The sequence below is a fragment of the Petromyzon marinus genome, chromosome 17, assembly GCF_048934315.1.
Source record: "Petromyzon marinus isolate PM22_M1 ecotype Great Lakes invasive population chromosome 17, UKy_Petmar_22M1.pri1.0, whole genome shotgun sequence".
NCBI lineage: Eukaryota > Metazoa > Chordata > Hyperoartia > Petromyzontiformes > Petromyzontidae > Petromyzon > Petromyzon marinus.
Genome location: NC_133683.1, coordinates 10,824,614 through 10,846,530, shown reverse-complemented (window position 1 = coordinate 10,846,530; position 21,917 = coordinate 10,824,614). Strand labels below are relative to the sequence as shown.

The following is a 21,917-nucleotide window of genomic DNA, read 5'->3' as shown; positions in this document are numbered from 1 at the left end:
AAAAAATATAAAACAATGAAATTCTCACGACGTTTCGACTGCAACACAAGCAATCACACGAGCAATCACAGCTGATGATGATTGTATTATTTATTGTATTATTTTATTGTTTCCCTTCTACGTGGTGGCTTTACCGAAAGAACCAAGAATATGAATCCCTGCAGTCACGAAAGCTTTAAATCAAGATATAATTATTATTTTTTAAATTAACGGCGGTAATCGGGGTCGCTTGGGATGCAGGGTCAGTGGATCGCGTAGAGATAGTCTCGTGTTGTGAGCCCCCTGGCGTGCCAGGAGAAGACACTACAATAAGTAGGGTGGTTGGCCTATGTCTATACATTGTCATTGCCTCGTGCGCGTGGAAATTGTTTCTGGTCATTCCAGTTTCCTGCTGCACGCAAGAGTTGTTCAGTGAATATTGACGAACGTCCCAATGCAGCATTCTCCTGATAATGAGTCTCGAGTCCCAGTGAGGCTCTCAGGTATAAGTAAAGGACTTCTGCTCCTCACGCCAGCTTCAGTGAGGTATTATCTGGCACCTCCAGGGCACTGAAGTTGCAGCCATGTGCCACCACTACAATCGTTGTCAACGCACTGCATCGAACGCTGTCCTATCTCGATTTTTTTTTTATTTTACCAAGCAAGGCCCACTGAACTATATAGCCTCTTTTGCAGAAGTGACCTGGCCAAAAAATGATAGCCCAACGAAGTGGCTTATCACGTGGAAAATTTATATCAGCCCAATACTCTAAACGCACGTTTCTAAATGTGGAGGGGAACACCGAGGACCCTGAGAACAATCCACGCGACCACGGGGAGAGACATGCACACTCTAAATATACAGGCTTTGTCAGGGTTGCGGATCGAACCCACGACCTCCTGTATGCGAGGCAAGGGAGTTAACATCTCGCCTCCGCAGCATCGCATCCGGATGGGTGGCACTGTGGTTTAGCGAACTCGACTCACAGCCGGCAAGGGTGCAAGTTCAAATCCCGGTCATGTGTCGACTTCCCGGATCGTATCCGCAAGGCCAATAAAATGCGTTCTACGTTGCGGTAAGCCAACACGGATTGATGGTTACACGGATCGACTGTCCCTTGCCATGGGAATGTGGAATTTCTGCTGCTAGTTCAGAGCCGCCAGGAGAGACGAGCGCTGTGCCATTACTCGTTTGCGGAGGAGACGGCGCGTGCCTCGTGGAGAAAGATCACGAGCCCTTACATCTCCAAGAAGCAGTGGGTTTGCAGGGCGAGTGAGTCTGGACGGCATCAGTAGCACCCCGCTCGAGAGTAATCGTCACTAATTTGGCTCGGAAATAACCACTCGGCACGAGTAAGTCAGTTACCATCACGTATAAATAAGAAATAATAAAATAACATAATAGCGTACAACGTTTCGGTTGCAACACAAGCAGCCATCATCAGGTACAGAAGAGCTAAATTTATGAGAGAGAGGAAACACATAACCCCAGATGTATATACAGACACCCAAGTAAGGGGGAACTAACACAGCTACAACAGGGGACACAGAGAGAGAAGCATACCAGACGAACAGGGTTTAGCAAAATTTGGAAACCATATAAAGCAACACAGAAGGTCGGTCAAAACACAATTAACGCATAGTCCGGTTGATCACGCAATTTCAAAGATTGCTAAATTGCAAGTTAAGTATGAAATTTAAAATACAGACCGCGCACACACACACATAGACATCCAAGTAGAGCGAACCAGCACAGACACGCACACAGTGAAGTCGCCTTAAATAGGCAGAGAAGGTAAGGCTGAGAGACAATGGGACAAATTAGCATGAGGTATGCATGGAGCAAAGTGGGGCGCAGCAGCACCCACTCGGAAGCAACAAGGCCCACACACAGGCAGAGACAGCACAGAGAACACAAATCCAAGCCAAGACACAAAGGCAGATACACAAGCAGAGACAACACAAAGACACAGTCACGAAAGCTTCGAATCAAGTCCAGTTACCATCACTTGACACCGAACTTTACGCACGGCCATTATTGAACTCTCAGAGCCAAAAGAGTTTATGATTCATGATTGGACAAGGGGAAAGTAGAATGACTAATTTAGTTACTATCCACGAGAGACAATGACTCTTTTTTATTACACGTGGGAGGAAATCGGAGCACCCGGAGGAAAGCCCACCCGCGCAACGAGGAGACGACACTCTGTCCCCGTACAGATGGAAAGAGATGGGAGATTAGTCCGCTTGCTGTCACTGCCATCTCCAGGCGAGCTAAGGTATAGCTTCCTCCTCGACGCCCACCCACGGGAAGGGAGTTGCACAACATCTGTTGGATCCACCAACCCCTCGCCACACAGTGTTGGGACGACAGGCCACGTGCGTAGTCACCGCCACCACCACCACATCGCAAACAGTTGTTATATACCACTTTCTCCTGAAGGCTGTTCTCTGTTACAGCGCGATGCACCGCTTTCTGGAGCATAACTGGGGAAAGATAGAAAAAGAGTGAAGTCAACAATCAGGCGACACTTAACATCACGGCAGTGTTAATGATCTCTCTCTCTCAGATGTTTTTTAATCTGTCGTCTTGTTGTGCACACCGTGTTTATAACATACAGAAACTATTTGGAAAATCTCATAGGGCAGTAAATCGCCCCCTTGATATAACGGCTCACGGAAGCGGATATCACAGAACTATTTATGAGAACCATTAAAAGTGACCTTTTGCTTTAATCCACACACAAGGGGTTGAAACGCTCACCCATATTGCCCGTTACAAATGTACGTTTGTCGCAAGGCAGTAAAACCGAGATTTATTTTATTCGAAGAGATGGAATATAGCAAAAAAAGAATGAGTTCAAATAAAAAAAAATTGTTTAGTTTAGTTGTATTTGTACAGTAATTGGTGGTTCCCTAGTTGAGACCTTTGTATAATCACGGACAGCAGCAAACTGGAATTGTACCCAAGTTTTCGCCAGTGACGGTTCAGTGGTCTGATCACTGAGCCACCAGAACACGCCTATTGTTAATAACGATATCATTGATTTTGTTGTTGTTAAATCGCGCTCGTTTACCCCAGGAAAGCCTCATTGAGTCTCAAGACACCTTTTTCAGGAGGGTCCTGCCAAAGTATTCGGAGTAGGGGTGGGCGATGTTTCTGATTTGTGTTATCCCAATTAAATAATGTGTGGGTAATCTTTTCACCACTTTAGTTATATGGGTTTTTTTAGCTATGGGAGTAAATCAGAAAATCTTGAGGAAACGAGTACAGAACAGGGGAGGACACACTATGTATGTATGTTGAACTTCTTTCACACCGTACGTAGCCAACCGCGCGAATCAGAGGCGCCCGAGACAGGAATCGAACCCGTGATCTTCTTGCTGTGCGGAACAGGTATTAACCACTGCGCCGTCACCCTGTACTATCAAGTGCGTAGTTATTGACGAATAGCTAAGAATAAAAATAACATTCCTCTGTGTAACGCCGTGGTCGGAGAGGTCAACTCTCCCCGCTGTACAATGCCGTGCACGGGTAATGGGCTCAAACCTCGACGCCCAGATATCATTGGTCAACCGAACGATAAATGGCTGTGGTTTTTGACCCGTGAAGCTGCAGCAGCAGCAGCCCATTTGTGTGGGTGTCAAGAGCTCTCGGCCAAAGGTTTCTGGATAAAAATAACGATTGTAAGTGGAAGACAAGAAGCTCGAACATGTGGACGTGGGCTGTGTTCTTCCCGAAGCACCTGTGTGCCAGAAACATCATCGTCATCATCATGTGTGTGTGTGTGTGCATGTGGATGCCTGTGTTTCTCTTTTGTATCTGTGCGTGTCCATGTGTCTGTGTGTGTGTCCCCATCTTTGTTAGGTCGACTCAGCCTCAAACGAGTATCTGGTGCGGTGTATATATACATCAGCACTGGGGAGACAAAGGCGGCCGGGCGTAGTGCTGGCCACCCACCCCCTCGTGTGCCGTGCCGGCCTTCGTGCTCGTTAACAGCACTTCCCCCCCCCCCCCCCCCCCCCAACAATCTGACGGATACGAGAAAGGACGGACGATGATGGTGTCGGCGACGTCAGTGTGTGGGTTGAGACGACGCAAATCAGGTCGTCGCATTATTTCTTCAGAACTACTTTGTGCGTTTAATTTGTTGTCCTTCCCCCCGCACCTCCGACTAGCACGGTTGGCTATGCACGGTGCGAAAGAAGTGCAACACACACACACACACACGTACATACACATACGTGTGTCAATCTGTGTGTATCTGTTTTTTGCGTGGGCTGGCAAAAAACAACAACCCCCACCTCCGTCGATGGTTGCAAGTCGGTGACACTGGTGGCTGTGATAATTTGCATTGGTGGCAAGGCTGTTAATATACAGCTGTTACACCCATGGCATGCTCGCAGCCACCACGATAGCCAATGGGGGCCCTTTGACGTATTCGAGGGGCTGGTAACACCTCCACCCTCAATTAAATTACCCAAAAAAGAAAAACTCACAAAATTAGCTTGTGCCGTAGGCCCCGGGCAGACATCTACTTGGCCAAACCCCATTTGGCAGAGGCAGCGGACTGAAACCCCCTCTCTCGGGACTCCTCCAAAAAACAGCTGGAAACCGTTGTGGTTGGCCACGTGGATTGTTCGAACGCTCACTGCGGAGGAGAGGGTGCCGTTCCTCTGTTGAGAGCTTGACTGGTGCCACCTGAACCTCTGTTGAGAGCTTGACTGGTGCCACGTGGACCTCTGTTGAGAGCTTGACTGGTGCCACCTGCACCTCTGTTGAGAGCTTGACTGGTGTCACCTGCACCTCTGTTGAGAGCTTGACTGGTGCCACCTGCACCTGTGTTGAGAGCTTGACTGGTGTCACGTGGACCTCTGTTGAGAGCTTGTCTGGTGCCACGTGGACCTCTGTTGAGAGCTTGTCTGGTGCCACGTGGACCTCTGTTGAGAGCTTGACTGGTGCCACCTGAACCTCTGTTGAGAGCTTGACTGGTGCCACGTGGACCTCTGTTGAGAGGTTGACTGGTGCCACCTGCACCTCTGTTGAGGGCTTGACTGGTGCCACGTGGACCTCTGTTGAGAGCTTGACTGGTGCCACGTGGACCTCTGTTGAGAGCTTGACTGGTGCCACCTGCACCTCTGTTGAGGGCTTGACTGGTGCGACGTGGACCTCTGTTGAGAGCTTGACTGGTGCCACGTGGACCTCTGTTGAGAGCTTGACTGGTGCCACCTGCACCTCTGTTGAGAGCTTGACTGGTGCCATGTGGACCTCTGTTGAGAGCTTGACTGGTGCCACGTGGACCTCTGTTGAGGGCTTGACTGGTGCCACGTGGACCTCTGCTGAGAGCTTGACTGGTGCCACGTGGACCTCTGTTGAGAGTTTGATTGGTGCCACCTGAACCTCTGTTGAGGTCTTGACTGGTGCCACGTGGACCTCTGTTGAGAGTTTGACTGGTGCCACCTGAACCTCTGTTGAGGGCTTGACTGGTGCCACGTGGACCTCTGTTGAGAGCTTGACTGGTGCCATGTGGACCTCTGTTGAGAGCTTGACTGGTGCCACGTGGACCTCTGTTGAGAGCTTGTCTGGTGCCACCTGCACCTCTGTTGAGAGCTTGACTGGTGCCACCTGCACCTCTGTTGAGAGCTTGACTGGTGCCACCTGCACCTCTGTTGAGAGCTTGACTGGTGCCACCTGCACCTCTGTTGAGGGCTTGACTGGTGCCACGTGGACCTCTGTTGAGAGCTTGACTGGTGCCACGTGGACCTCTGTTGAGAGCTTGACTGGTGCCACCTGGACCTCTGTTGAGAGCTTGACTGGTGCCACGTGGACCTCTGTTGAGAGCTTGACTGGTGCCACCTGGATCTCTGTGGAAGAAAGGAGGTCCCGTGAGCTTGGTCCTGGCTTCAGCCACTGTGAGGGGTGGACAGTCCTCGACTGAACAAACAATGAAGGGGGCATCGGAGCATGGCGGTGATGTGTGGAAAGTTGTGGGTTCCAGTCTACTTTGGGCACACCTTTCCATCAACTTTAGACGAGAACTGGTGGTGGTGGTGGTGGTGGTTTATGCCCTCAATCGAAGATGAACATCAGTGGAGGTGCTGACTAAAGTGGCCGCTCAGGACATAATTGTCCTGTTGAGTGACTTTAATGCCAGAGTGAGTCATGACGCGGACACCTGTGCTGGAGTGATTGGAAGGCATTAGCCAGATCAGCACAATAACAACAGTAGGTGACTGCTAGTTTTTTTGTTATCAGCCCATGGCCTTGCCAGAATCAGATTATTCATACTGGAGGAATAAAATGAGCAATAAAGCTCTTCATCACAGATGTCCAGTAGCTAATTAATTACCAACACGCTGTCCGGGCATCGGCACATCCAAACAACATCATAGTGCTGGAACATAGAATGTGGGCTCTCGTTCTTGGCACAAGGACACACCGTGGAGCTGATCTTCCCACTAACTATTGGCTTGTCATCTGTAAGATGCGCCTGTCATTTTATACTGCGGTGGCGGCTGCCCACCTAGGACAGCATTCAAACTCAGAATAGTCTGGTCTCGGGTCGCTGATTCAAGTTTAAAGCGAGAATGTCATTATCACAGCAGCTGGGGTTTACATTGTCCCCCCTCCTACTGATGTGAACTACCTCGCCTGGTACACAGGAGGTCGTGGGTTCGATCCTGACCCTGACGCCTGCTGTATATTTGGAGTTTGCGTGTTCTCCCCGTGGTCGTGTGGATTTTCTCTTGGTCCTCCGGTTTTTTCTCCACATTTAGAAAGGTGCATTTAGAGTATTTGGTTGCTATACATGTCCATGTGATAAGCCACTACGTTGAGCTATCATTTGTGGCCAGGTCGCTTCTGATACAGAGCTATATAGCTTGGTGGGCCTTACCTGGGAAAATAAAAAAAATAGTTTCGTTAGTTTTTAGTTTAGTTACATAAGCTGATGATCTGGTAATTGTTGCTCACTCTGAGTTGGAAACTCTGCAGGTGAACCTGGAACGTACCACTTACAGGTAGAGCGTTAACATCAGCAAAACCAAAACAAAGCACCTACCTGGGTATTTTAAGACATCAAACACTCCACCCCTGCAACTCCCCATGAGCGATGGGGCAGTTGTGGAGAGAGTGGAGGAGTTCCCATAGCTGCGAAGTGTGCTTATGACAAGTTCGGCAGCAGCGGTCTCACTCAGACTCAGTTGAACGATATTGTCTTTTCATCGGCTGTGTAACGCCGTGTGGAAGTTGCCTGGCCTCTTGCTCCATATGAAGCCTCGGGGTTTTCTCGGCCAGTTATGCCTTCCCTCCTCTATGCTTGTAAAACGTGGACTGCTTTAAAGGAACGTCTGTGCTGGTTCGAAACATTCAAGCTTTCCTGGCTACAATCCATCCTGGGTTTAACAAGGCTGCATTGTGTGAGGAGCTCACAGATCCTTAAAGATCTGGACACAGTCCCATCAGTGAGTTCCTCACGGGTCATGTAGCCCACATTGCCAATCACCGCATGCTCAAGCAGCTTCTATTTGCCTGGATAGATGCGACAAAATGAGTGCGGCACCGGCTAGAGAAGAGATGGACTGATGTGGTATAGGACGATGTGAAGCTGAGTGAACTTGCCAATGACTGATACCAGTGATCTCAAGATTGGCCTTTATGGAGGAGGCTACTAGATAGTTTTCGGCAGTCGCCTCCAACAATGGAGGGCAGAGGAGCGATGCTCACAACGAGCAGAAACTTGTGAATTATATAAAGATATTGATATATATGTAATACATTTCTTCCACGACGAATCTTGAATGGTGCTTCTTTATTAACTGAACCACTGCACAGCTCCGCTTCTTCCCTCTCCGGGTTATTTCCCTTTTCATCAAATGCCGTGGACGAAGCGTTCTCTCCGTCCCACCGTCGAGGTTCGCCACTCTCTCTCCGATCCCGCCGCTGGCTGGCGGCGTGCCGGGGAGTTGAGGCGAGCTCCGCTGGGGGATCCGCCACGCGGTCGATGGCGAGGAGAGGCTGAGCAGCGACGCTGTCCGGACCGAGGCTTCCCACACCGACCACCTGCCTCTGCTTATATATCTCCCGGTGAAGCAAAGCTCCGCCTCTAGCCACGCCCCCTCGTGGAACCATCCCGATGATTCCCGAGCACCTTCTCCGACTCCGCCCGTCGCCTTTGGCCCAGATGTTATCCCTGCTTATGATTGGATACCGATTACCCGATAGTGCCCGTACAGTTACCCCCTGGCACCCACTAGATGGCGCTCTCTCATTACATATATAGACTACCCGCCATTCCTTCCAGAACACAGTCAGATCCACATTGTCACTCCCACAACGGCGTTCCAGGACATTTCGGCCAAATTCCACCACCGATAATAACCTTGCTGATCTCGTGAAGGAGCACAAACCATCATGCAAACTCCGGTCATCCTCTCAGCGGCTTTTTGCTAACCGTCGAACAAAGTCGGTCACTGCACCACGCACTTTCAGATGCGCTTCGGCGGCCGTCTGGAACGCTCTCCTTTCGATATTAGGAAACCACTGGGGCTCTTCGCTTTAAATTATATAGGTTGAAACATCACTTTTTTCTTACAATAGATTGTTTTCTGTTTAGTTTGTTGTCCTTCACCCGCACCTCCGATTAGCACGGTTGGCTACGTACGGTGCATAAGAAGTTCAATACACATACGTAATAATGTGATTCACAGACATAAATTACTGTGACAATGAGGGGCAAAGCCAAGCTCAAAATGTATTTCTCTAAGATGAAGGTACTTTGAAAGCCCACTGGTTATCAACAAAGATTCGTTTATGAAGCCATCCATATATATAGACACAGACACAATTGTAACCGAGATGGGTACAAACTGAGCAATCATTGGAAGGACGTTATTAACCAGTTTAAGTCATAACTGGCTGATGTTTCCATCCTACCTTCCGATGTTAGTAGTTATTTTAGACTCTCTGGTTTTACATTACCAGGTTAAATGTCTTTACATTAACAGGCTAAATGTCTCACTAACACAGCCACCGTTGCTCGTTTTCCTCGATGTGGCGGTGGCTCTGTAATCTTACATTGACATGCTAATCTCTCACAATACAATGGCCACCTCCGCAGCTTCGTCGTCGTGGCGGTAGCTCTCCGATCTTACATTGATATGCAAATTTCTCACTTTACCGTCACTAGCCCCGCCCACTTCGCTTATGACCCTGAGGTTCCACCCATTCAAACCCTTTAAAATCCTGCCTCAGCAGCTCTCCCACTATTTATTTCTCCTGATGACGATTGCTTGTGTTGCGATTGAAACGTCGTAGTTTTTTTGTTATTTTTTGTTATTTTCTTTGAACCTATCTACGTGACATTACAAAAAAGACCCAAGAATATGAATTCCTGCAGTCACGAATGCTTTAAGTCAAGATTTAGCCACTAAAAATATAGGTGGAGGCCTTTGATTGTCACTGAAAAGTTGGTGGAGATTAAAAGGCTGCAGTGACTTTGTTTAACACGTAGGGTTTCACAACCAATATCATCCATCAGAGGTTTTTTGGGTTAGATCGCATAAATATGTCGTTAAAACCCGCCACCACCCGACCACTCTCCAACACACCAAAGTGCTGTACTAGTGACGAATTGGCAAGTTCTGTTTACGTAACAACCCTTACTAGTTGGCTGATGTTGTATATATAGGTGTTATGAAAATTGATGAAAATAATGAAAATTAAATGAAATTTGAGATTTGCATAATTTATCCGAAATCATGTTAATTAGTGTAATTATGTGCATAAATTATGCTGATTCGAGAGATAATCGTATTAATTTATGCGAGTGGGCGTGGTTATGATAATGCAGGTCGTTATGGATTATCAGGTCGAGCCTCGGTGACGAGGATTGTGTTATGAATTGGAATAACGCAATTAATCGTATGCAGTGACGCAGGCGTTGTGAGCGTGAATGAGAGAGAGACGATTCGACTCTGCTCTTCAATTCCGTATTATCGATAAGGATACGATTACTCTCGATTGAACATTACGGATTATGTGTGTTATGGATTATGTGGTGATAGTGTGCTTATGATAGGTCCCCAGGATTCAGATCTCATACGCAGAACAATATTATGCAGAATTTCAGGAAGAATCACACACAAACCTTCTGCTTTAATCAATTTTATTTCTAGCTAACTTTAATTTTTGGATATGAAAAACTCAATCTCGGGATTTTGGAATTTCAACACAGCGTTAACACGATACCATCACGATTGCGTTGTTTCACCTCGATAGCGGCACCTGTGGTTAATTCCCGACGCGTAACGCAATCGATCGGTTGTTGAGAGAGAGATTAAAAACATGCGAACTATTCTATCAAACCTTAACTTTATAATATGCAAACTCGTATGCTTGAATTGTTACACAACACGGCACTTGGTCTTTGATTCGTATCCAATCCTTAATACACTCTGATATGCGAAGTTATTATGCTTGAAATCGTCAGCACAGTACCACGTTGATGTTCGTTCATTGATTCATAACGATTATGAATTTAAAGCGTTCGACTGTAATACTTCTAATTGCCTTATCAACACCACTCGATGGCCACAATGCTTCGTTACTTGAATTGTCACACAAAACAGCATTCGGTCACTGATCATGCGCGGCCCTTAATGCAATTATTGTCACGTTGTTAACAATAGGATGACTGATTATTATGCAACGCTACTCGTTGACAGGGCACTCCAACCAGTATTATTCTTGGAGGCACAAATATGCGTTTGAATTCGTTATTTCATTCGTGGATACCGGCAAGGTTATGCCGAAAGACAAATATTAACGAACGACTCAAGTATTCCTAATCAACTTCTCAACGCGACTCAATGGGTGGCGATGTTTCCTTTTGAGATCCTTATCTCGGGCCAATCTTTTAATTGATTGTGGCCAGACCCCTGACAGGGAACCGGTTGAACAAGCTCTCTATCCCCGCGAGCGGCGCTCCGTGGTGAGGAGCCAAGAATTAATCCTTGTTAATGGGTCAGTTGGTAATTTATGCGGTTAGAAGTACAGCCCCAGCACAATATTACAGAGAAAAATTATGAACACTCTTAAAAACGATGGATTATTCACTCGGTCGTTGCGATGTTTCCACAATCACGGATGGTTCAATGGCTTGAGGTTTTTAGGCTTGTTAATGACCCGTGTGTGTGTGTTGAATGGTGTGAGTGGTGTAAAAGTAGGCCAATGTTCAGAATCGATTCTTTGCGTCAAGCAGACGTCTGGTTTGTGTGTAGTGGGGGGCAGTGTATCATACGTATCAGTTGATTCTTCTTTCAGTAGTTGGTTCGGACTCGACGGACGTTGGTGAACGAGTAGATGCGTTGTTGTAGCTGAGATGACCGTCTGGTAGACGCGTTAGAAGCACGCCCGCAGCGGCGCGCTGGTGCTGATGCTGGTGCTGATGGCACGCTGGTGGCGCGCGCTCTTTCTCCTTGAAGATGCGCGAACGCGCCCGTGCTGATTCGCTGACAGCAGTTTCCTCCACTGCTGGATGAGCTACGCCGGCATGCGCTCTTTCCGCTGCTGTAGTAGCTGACGCTGCGCTCGCGAGCGACAGGTCAAGTTTTCTTCTGCTGAGTTGAGTTGAGATGAGTCTTCTTCTGTTGAGCTGAGTTGAGATGAGTCTTCTTCTGTTGAGCTGAGTTGAGATGAGTCTTCTTCTGTTGAGCTGCCCCCGAGGGCTGATGAGTTGGCCCCGAGGGCTGATGAGCTGATTTCAATGCTGAAACGGCTCCTTTTTATGCCAAAAATCTCTCCCCTTCTCGGCTCCCCCTCACGAGGTGGAGCTATCTTTGATCTGATCGTATGTCGGTGGGGGGGGTTCGTGTGTCGGTGGTGGGGGGGGGTTCGTGTGTCGGTGGTGGGGGGGGGTTCGTGTGTCAGTGTGTATGTTTGTGTGTGTGTCATTTATGACATGGCTCTGTTGGGGTCTTTCCTCAAGCCATAAACATCAAGACAACAGACACCTCGATTCATCTTGGTGGCGTCTGGTTGTCTAATCCCTCCACCCAGAGAGAGGGGCGGGTTCCCCCCCCCTTTTCCGTACGCGTTCCGACGCACAAAGAAATGGTTAAGATTTTTTTTAAGTTTAACATTTCACATCACAGTTGGTATCTTATCATACACAGTTATGATCCTGCTTGTGATTCATAGTATTTGATTTATTTCCAAGTGAAGATGCTCTTCCGAGCGTATGCATTTTATCACGTTCTGCAGGGAAAGACAAAGGTGGCCGGGAGCACCTCTTTCTTTATACTTTCGACTTATATTTCTCAAATACCATTTGGTCCCATGTTCGCCACGACTCGTGTTTGTAACTACGTCCTCCCGACACCTCTCGGTTTACCGAGGTTCGAAATGTTATGATGGAATTATTAAAAAGAAAAAATAATTTTCATCCTGAGTTTAAGAGGTCCGTTTCCAGATTGTTGGAATCCATATCCCTTGGTTCTGTAAGGTTCTATAATGGAATATCGTTTAAGGTTAACACATTATTGTTAATGTTATTTTGCAATTTCTTTAAAACTTGTTTGTCTGGTTGCCGTGTGTGGGGTGGGGTGTGTCTCCTCATCAAACACGGCTGGCTTTTCCAGATGGCCCCTTGTGATAAGGTGTAATTCCTGCTTCTCCGCGCTGTGAGAGAGACAAAGATGGTCGGGGTTGCTTGGGATATTGTTTAAACTCTTTCGTAAGTTTGCCCGTTCGCCTCATTCCTTCTCGATAACCTTTGATGTGACTCGGTATTTTGTCTCCAAGCTTTGTTTTAACAGTAAAAGTATTAAAGGTGAAAATCATTTGATAGCGAATTAATTATTGGATAATAATTCACTGATGTATCTGGTGGCCTGGTCTTGATTGGAGTGAGCGCGATGACCGCTAACTTTAGCTCATTCTTGTTATTGCATTTTAAATTTGAACCGTTGTTTAAAAAAAATAGTTTAACCCGTGGGCGTCCTCATTTCTGGCTTGCGGGAGGGCTTCCCTCTGCTTGACCTCCCTTAGGGCACATCAAACTCTTGTTCATCTGGAGATCTTCGCAGATAGCTGCTAACATCCTCGCCTCGAGAGTTTTATTATTTCTTTATTTATTAATAGCCTGTTTATGGCCGACACCTGTTTTTTTTGTGTGCCTGGCTTACGGGTTTTATTAATTATTTTGTTTCGTTTGTTAAAAAAAAAATATGATATATATAACGGCAAATATTATTGTTAATATCAATTTTGGAAAAGGCTCATATACAACACACCGCCCTTTTAAAAATGATCGGTGGTCTGCCACGGATTATTTTTAAAAATAAAAGAAAAATGCCTTTTCCATCTAGAACCATCGACATTCCTCGAGTTGACTGATTTTTCCTTACAACGCGCGCGTACGTGTCACAGCATGATTACATTTGAAATAAGAAAATAAAAGAACAGGAAAAAGAAAAAATAAAGGCAACATGTTACATCGGTTGTTATCAATTATTGCTACTTTGATTTTTGTTTCAGTTCCTGGGAAACACTGGATAGCGGTTTCGCGCCCGGTGGTACACAGTTTCCCTCCATTCACCTCTTTGTTTTCTGTTTACCAAGTTGTTGGCAACCTTACTGCCACCTTTGGTCAAGAGTGCAGAATAATTTTTCTCATGGCCAGGTATTTTAGAGTAACCTGTGACCTTTCCATGCAACATCATCACATCGTCGTTTTGGTTCATCGTCGGTATGGCTTTAACCAAATGAGCACGGTTCCTTTGTTCGTATCGGTAATTTGTTTTATCCCTCGCCTTCCCTGTGGGTTTATGTGGTGTGAAGCCATGTCGAGCGCCACCAGGATTAGTACACAACACGAGTTTCTGTGCTCGACTGTTGGGGTCATTTGCCTTCTCCGCAGCCATGTGCAGATTTGCTGACTCCGTACCACGATTCGATTCCATGCCTCGATTCGATTCCATGTTTTTGCGTGTGCTGGATTTCCACACATTCCCCGATCCGTCATGGATTTTTGTCTCCGTAACGCGTTTCCCTGGCACTTTTGCAGTATTCTCACGCAATTTTGCGACACAATTGATCGCGTTTCCACTTAACAATTTCTCCCCTCGATCTTGTTGGTTATCATTTCCTGTTAGATCACGCTTCATGGTTAATTTTCCTTGTTCAATAGGTGGGTTCACCACGGGAGCGACTCTCGCGTTCCCCACCACATCAAAGCGTGTGCATGGCGCATTTAGTTTTCCACAATCATGGTTCCCCTCCTGGTTCTGTTTGTAACCTCCAGCCTGCTTGATTTTTTCCAAGGGCTGTGATTTTTTTTTCAGATCAGCGGACACCTCTTTCCCTGTCATTTTCCTCTCAACCAGTGTGAGCGATTTATCACGTGCCCATGTCACCCTCTTGGTTACAGCCAAGCCATGTGTGCCCCTTGTGTATCGTGGAATGGGGAATCGGCGTGATTCTGCTCTTGGCCTATACGCGCCGTGATTCTCGCGATTATGTGTCTTTGTGTGTCGTGGCCGCCCATTCTCTATGTGCCACTGTCGACCGTAATTGTTATCTCGCCATCTGTGTGGGTAATTTTGGCCGGCTGTGTGCCGCTGCATTGGGTGAAGATATGGTCCTGCTCTTTGCTTCCACCCGTGGCGATTGTCGCAAATACGCGTCTCTGCACGCTGCGAACGCTCTCGGTCTGTGTGCCGTGGAATTGGGCACTGGTCTGACTTTGCTCGTGGTCTCCACGCATTGCGATTCTCGCAAATACGCGTCCCTGCATGCTGCGATGGCTCCTGGTCCGTGTGCCATTGTCTCGTGTAATTGTTATTTGACCACCCGTGTATGTAATTATGTTGGTAATCCGTGGGTGCTTTTTGTTTTCTGCACTGTGGGCCTGCGTGCATCAAATGCCTCACATGTTTTTTCTTTTCCTCTGATAGGCTGGTTGCCTTGTCCCGTTCACTGTGTGCTGTGAAATCATTGTTTTTAGCCCGGTACAGCCAAGCCATGTGTGCCCGATCCATTATGTGGTCTAAGGAGGCTGTCTCTGGACTCAAGACCATTCCCACAATTTCTGTAATCTCTGGACTCAAAGATCCAAAAAACATAATTTTGAACATTTTGTCACCTTCGTGATACTGATCCACATCGCCCGCATAGTACGCTCTTTTAAATCGCATGAGGTAATCCCGAGGATCCTCGTCTGCACACTGGGTCATAGATTTTGCAGCGTTAAATCCCTCAGACAGTGTTAGATATTCTCCAAACTTCCGAATCACTGCCAGGCTCAGCTTTTTAAAATCGTTCCGAACCTCGTATGGTAGCGACTTTACCCATGATATGGACTGTCCATGCAAGCTGCGTTTCAGCAAACTCGCTTTTTCATCCGTTTTCCTCAGACCCCTGATCATTGCTTCTGCTTCTACCGTTGCGATGTGAGTGTGAATGTCCCTGTTCTTATTGTGTGGATCAAAATAGGGAATTCTGACGAGAGCTTTGTCCATCAAGTTCAGAGTGTTACTACTGAACGAGTATTCAGAAAGTTGATCATCGTCATCCGAGTCAGATTCGGATGAGTCATTAACATCACGGTGGCGTTGCTTAACATGATTTTTGTAGTGTATTTTGCGCCTGTAACGTGGGTCAACTTTGCTCGGTGACTCCTGTTTTCCCCATGGCTCATACTTAGGTGGTTTTTGTGGGGTGTTTGATTTATATTTGTCTGGTGCGTCGTGCCTGTCGCGATGTTTGTGTCGGCCGTCTGTGCGTGGTGTGCGTTTTCCTGGAGAGTTGCCTCGGAGCTTCGGCTCCGCCCTTTCTCGCGTTATTAGTACATAATCTCCTGGTGATTTAGTTTTGATATTCTGTCTCACTCTGACTTCGGGGTTATCAGTCCCACCTGTTTCTTTTCCGAAATTTTCCTCATCCCATAATCTCTGTTTGTCTGTCTGTGCGAGAGGGTCTGAGTTCAGCGTAGCTATTCCTGATGTTTTTACATCGTGTTCGCTTTTCTCCCATTTTATCCAGTTCTTAAGCAGTGTCCCAATGTCATCAATACAGCTCCCCTTCCATGTGTCTCCCTGATTTGTTTGCTCTGTAGCAGATCGGCCTGACCTTTTTGGTACAAGTTCCCAATATCCCGCAATCCACTCAAAAATTACTCTTAATACGAGCATCTCTGGAATTTCACTTCAGAGTGCATATCAAAACAGTTGTATCCAGAATGCATCAGTTCGACTCCTGTGACTCTGGTATTCCCTTCAGAGTACGTATAAACAATTGTATCACAGGATATGGTCAGTTTGACTCGAGCAAATAATCTTACTTCAATTGTCTTTGTTATACCCTGCTACTCTGGAATTTCCCTTCAGAGTGCGTTTTTTGTTTGCTTTACACCCGTTACAGTCACAGGGTAACGTTAGATCATAAAACCTTGGTTAATACAACAGTGATTTGTTCCTTAATTCAAGCATAAACTGTCTGCGAGAGATCCCGGACGACGCCCCCAATATGTTGTATATATAGGTGTTATGAAAATTGATGAAAATAATGAAAATTAAATGAAATTTGAGATTTGCATAATTTATCCGAAATCATGTTAATTAGTGTAATTATGTGCATAAATTATGCTGATTCGAGAGATAATCGTATTAATTTATGCGAGTGGGCGTGGTTATGATAATGCAGGTCGTTATGGATTATCAGGTCGAGCCTCGGTGACGAGGATTGTGTTATGAATTGGAATAACGCAATTAATCGTATGCAGTGACGCAGGCGTTGTGAGCGTGAATGAGAGAGAGACGATTCGACTCTGCTCTTCAATTCCGTATTATCGATAAGGATACGATTACTCTCGATTGAACATTACGGATTATGTGTGTTATGGATTATGTGGTGATAGTGTGCTTATGATAGGTCCCCAGGATTCAGATCTCATACGCAGAACAATATTATGCAGAATTTCAGGAAGAATCACACACAAACCTTCTGCTTTAATCAATTTTATTTCTAGCTAACTTTAATTTTTGGATATGAAAAACTCAATCTCGGGATTTTGGAATTTCAACACAGCGTTAACACGATACCATCACGATTGCGTTGTTTCACCTCGATAGCGGCACCTGTGGTTAATTCCCGACGCGTAACGCAATCGATCGGTTGTTGAGAGAGAGATTAAAAACATGCGAACTATTCTATCAAACCTTAACTTTATAATATGCAAACTCGTATGCTTGAATTGTTACACAACACGGCACTTGGTCTTTGATTCGTATCCAATCCTTAATACACTCTGATATGCGAAGTTATTATGCTTGAAATCGTCAGCACAGTACCACGTTGATGTTCGTTCATTGATTCATAACGATTATGAATTTAAAGCGTTCGACTGTAATACTTCTAATTGCCTTATCAACACCACTCGATGGCCACAATGCTTCGTTACTTGAATTGTCACACAAAACAGCATTCGGTCACTGATCATGCGCGGCCCTTAATGCAATTATTGTCACGTTGTTAACAATAGGATGACTGATTATTATGCAACGCTACTCGTTGACAGGGCACTCCAACCAGTATTATTCTTGGAGGCACAAATATGCGTTTGAATTCGTTATTTCATTCGTGGATACCGGCAAGGTTATGCCGAAAGACAAATATTAACGAACGACTCAAGTATTCCTAATCAACTTCTCAACGCGACTCAATGGGTGGCGATGTTTCCTTTTGAGATCCTTATCTCGGGCCAATCTTTTAATTGATTGTGGCCAGACCCCTGACAGGGAACCGGTTGAACAAGCTCTCTATCCCCGCGAGCGGCGCTCCGTGGTGAGGAGCCAAGAATTAATCCTTGTTAATGGGTCAGTTGGTAATTTATGCGGTTAGAAGTACAGCCCCAGCACAATATTACAGAGAAAAATTATGAACACTCTTAAAAACGATGGATTATTCACTCGGTCGTTGCGATGTTTCCACAATCACGGATGGTTCAATGGCTTGAGGTTTTTAGGCTTGTTAATGACCCGTGTGTGTGTGTTGAATGGTGTGAGTGGTGTAAAAGTAGGCCAATGTTCAGAATCGATTCTTTGCGTCAAGCAGACGTCTGGTTTGTGTGTAGTGGGGGGCAGTGTATCATACGTATCAGTTGATTCTTCTTTCAGTAGTTGGTTCGGACTCGACGGACGTTGGTGAACGAGTAGATGCGTTGTTGTAGCTGAGATGACCGTCTGGTAGACGCGTTAGAAGCACGCCCGCAGCGGCGCGCTGGTGCTGATGCTGGTGCTGATGGCACGCTGGTGGCGCGCGCTCTTTCTCCTTGAAGATGCGCGAACGCGCCCGTGCTGATTCGCTGACAGCAGTTTCCTCCACTGCTGGATGAGCTACGCCGGCATGCGCTCTTTCCGCTGCTGTAGTAGCTGACGCTGCGCTCGCGAGCGACAGGTCAAGTTTTCTTCTGCTGAGTTGAGTTGAGATGAGTCTTCTTCTGTTGAGCTGAGTTGAGATGAGTCTTCTTCTGTTGAGCTGAGTTGAGATGAGTCTTCTTCTGTTGAGCTGCCCCCGAGGGCTGATGAGTTGGCCCCGAGGGCTGATGAGCTGATTTCAATGCTGAAACGGCTCCTTTTTATGCCAAAAATCTCTCCCCTTCTCGGCTCCCCCTCACGAGGTGGAGCTATCTTTGATCTGATCGTATGTCGGTGGGGGGGGTTCGTGTGTCGGTGGTGGGGGGGGGTTCGTGTGTCGGTGGTGGGGGGGGGTTCGTGTGTCAGTGTGTATGTTTGTGTGTGTGTCATTTATGACATGGCTCTGTTGGGGTCTTTCCTCAAGCCATAAACATCAAGACAACAGACACCTCGATTCATCTTGGTGGCGTCTGGTTGTCTAATCCCTCCACCCAGAGAGAGGGGCGGGTTCCCCCCCCCTTTTCCGTACGCGTTCCGACGCACAAAGAAATGGTTAAGATTTTTTTTAAGTTTAACATTTCACATCACAGTTGGTATCTTATCATACACAGTTATGATCCTGCTTGTGATTCATAGTATTTGATTTATTTCCAAGTGAAGATGCTCTTCCGAGCGTATGCATTTTATCACGTTCTGCAGGGAAAGACAAAGGTGGCCGGGAGCACCTCTTTCTTTATACTTTCGACTTATATTTCTCAAATACCATTTGGTCCCATGTTCGCCACGACTCGTGTTTGTAACTACGTCCTCCCGACACCTCTCGGTTTACCGAGGTTCGAAATGTTATGATGGAATTATTAAAAAGAAAAAATAATTTTCATCCTGAGTTTAAGAGGTCCGTTTCCAGATTGTTGGAATCCATATCCCTTGGTTCTGTAAGGTTCTATAATGGAATATCGTTTAAGGTTAACACATTATTGTTAATGTTATTTTGCAATTTCTTTAAAACTTGTTTGTCTGGTTGCCGTGTGTGGGGTGGGGTGTGTCTCCTCATCAAACACGGCTGGCTTTTCCAGATGGCCCCTTGTGATAAGGTGTAATTCCTGCTTCTCCGCGCTGTGAGAGAGACAAAGATGGTCGGGGTTGCTTGGGATATTGTTTAAACTCTTTCGTAAGTTTGCCCGTTCGCCTCATTCCTTCTCGATAACCTTTGATGTGACTCGGTATTTTGTCTCCAAGCTTTGTTTTAACAGTAAAAGTATTAAAGGTGAAAATCATTTGATAGCGAATTAATTATTGGATAATAATTCACTGATGTATCTGGTGGCCTGGTCTTGATTGGAGTGAGCGCGATGACCGCTAACTTTAGCTCATTCTTGTTATTGCATTTTAAATTTGAACCGTTGTTTAAAAAAAATAGTTTAACCCGTGGGCGTCCTCATTTCTGGCTTGCGGGAGGGCTTCCCTCTGCTTGACCTCCCTTAGGGCACATCAAACTCTTGTTCATCTGGAGATCTTCGCAGATAGCTGCTAACATCCTCGCCTCGAGAGTTTTATTATTTCTTTATTTATTAATAGCCTGTTTATGGCCGACACCTGTTTTTTTTGTGTGCCTGGCTTACGGGTTTTATTAATTATTTTGTTTCGTTTGTTAAAAAAAAAATATGATATATATAACGGCAAATATTATTGTTAATATCAATTTTGGAAAAGGCTCATATACAACACTGAGTCGGGTGGTGGCGGGTTTTAACGACACATTTATATATTTACGAGATCTAACCCCAAAAAAACCCTCTATTGTGGATGACTTTTCAGTGGTGGGCGCTGTCACTGAGAAGCCACGCTCGGCAGTGGCACTCCTGGTCCTGGAGAGGACCTTGTGGGTCGTGCCACAGAGAGTTCGACCATTGAGCTGTATGGGTGACGGGAGCGAAGGTACGGCGAACAAAACCCAAAGTAGAGTCGCGGTGGCACAGGCGGATGATCTTGTAGCGCTGACCCTGCTGATAACGATGGCGAAGCCGGTGGAGCGGTGGGTGAGAGGGAATCTAGCCGAGGGTGACGGACGCCGAGGACGTTGTGGCCAAGATGACTTTTGCACCCGTTGGAGCTTCTTGAGTTTACTTTATGAAGATCGAACAATAGTTTGTGGCACGAGGACAGAGTATCATGCAGGGAAAAGGGTATTGCTGACTTCGGTAGTGATGAGTGGACGTAAATCATGAAGGGCCCCTGAGGTGGTAGTTTGCAAGGTCACGTGGCCCGTGTGCCCAGCCACTGCATGCGAACTTTCTATTTGGCCAGGGTTAATTATCTCGGGCAAGCACGGGCTAAGGGATATGGACTGTGGATGGTACAGGAGGACACGAGACTTAGTGCACTTACCGATGACTGGTATCAACGGCCTTTTTGGAGGAGACTCTTCAAGGCCAGTTGGAGGCAGTCTCCCTCCAGCGCTAATGAGCAGAGTTCCGGACGGATAAATTGCAGCGGGTTGGCACAGTGAGGCGCATAGGCGGTGCATCTGTCAGTCATCTCGGTCAATTCGGCCATAACTCTTGGGTCTGTCCCGTGACCTGCTGCAAGTAAGCCTTGTGCGCTTCACGTGACTGCCTCACAGTGTTGTGGTGACATCACCAACACAACAAGGCTGTTGTTTTTGTTGTCTGTTTGTAAGAGTGGAGGGGGTTGTGCCATCATTCGTGGTACTGCCTCACAATCCAGCTGCCTGGGTGAGAATCCTTTGGCCATCCACAACGGTGGAGGTTGTCCTGGGCACCACCTAGATCAACTTAGCCTCAAAAACATTAGGTGTATTTGAGTGTCCTGGGGCAACAATAGTAGCGAGGTACGATTGTGGCCGCGTAAGCCCCGTTTGCGACGTGCCGGTTTTGTTAGGTTCTCGCTAATGACACTCTTTGCCTGCGGCCTCTAAAGCTACAGTGGGGAGAAGGGATCTTTGTTGAGTGTGAAAGTGGTTTTTATATTAAGCAGGGCTCAAAATAAGCCAATTATCCCGTGTAAACCTAAAGCATGAGTGACAGATCATGAGCAATATATTATTAATTTGCCCAGACTACATCATTCGTACTTTGCAATCGGATATATACACGCCGAATATGCATTTACGCGATATAGGTTAGTGGTTTGAGCAGCCAGAATCCTAAGTTATGAACTCGTCGTTGTCACGATGTTCGACGTTTCACTCCACGTGCTGACACATCATGCCAATAATCACGTGGCACAACCCAGAAACGCATTCGTAATATGAATCACGTATTCAAACTCTTTGGTTCTTTCGGTAGAAATAAAATAAAACAAATGAATTGTTGTTATTTTATTTCCCTACCCGCGTGACTTTACCGCAAAAAACCAAAGGGTATGGATTCCTGCAGTCACGAAAGCTTCAAATCAAGATTTAATCACGTATTGTTCAGACACCGTGGCGCCCTTTGACACCGGCGTATCTCACGCAATGCTTCGCGCTCGTTGGGGGCCGTCCATAAATGACATCACGCGAT

General features: G+C 46.5%; 1 protein-coding gene across 1 annotated transcript; it reads right to left on the bottom strand.

Annotated features, from left to right (window-relative positions):
• Window positions 1–1,337: 1,337 nt before the first annotated feature.
• Window positions 1,338–20,133, bottom strand: LOC116943353 (uncharacterized). Its single transcript, XM_032956177.2, has 2 exons — window positions 4,480–20,133; window positions 1,338–2,466 (listed from the first exon to the last, which is right to left on the bottom strand). Exon 1 carries the CDS (start codon window positions 5,936–5,938, stop codon window positions 4,484–4,486), a length of 1,455 nt encoding a protein of 484 aa, XP_032812068.2. The 5' UTR covers window positions 5,939–20,133; the 3' UTR covers window positions 1,338–2,466; window positions 4,480–4,483.
• Window positions 20,134–21,917: the final 1,784 nt, after the last annotated feature.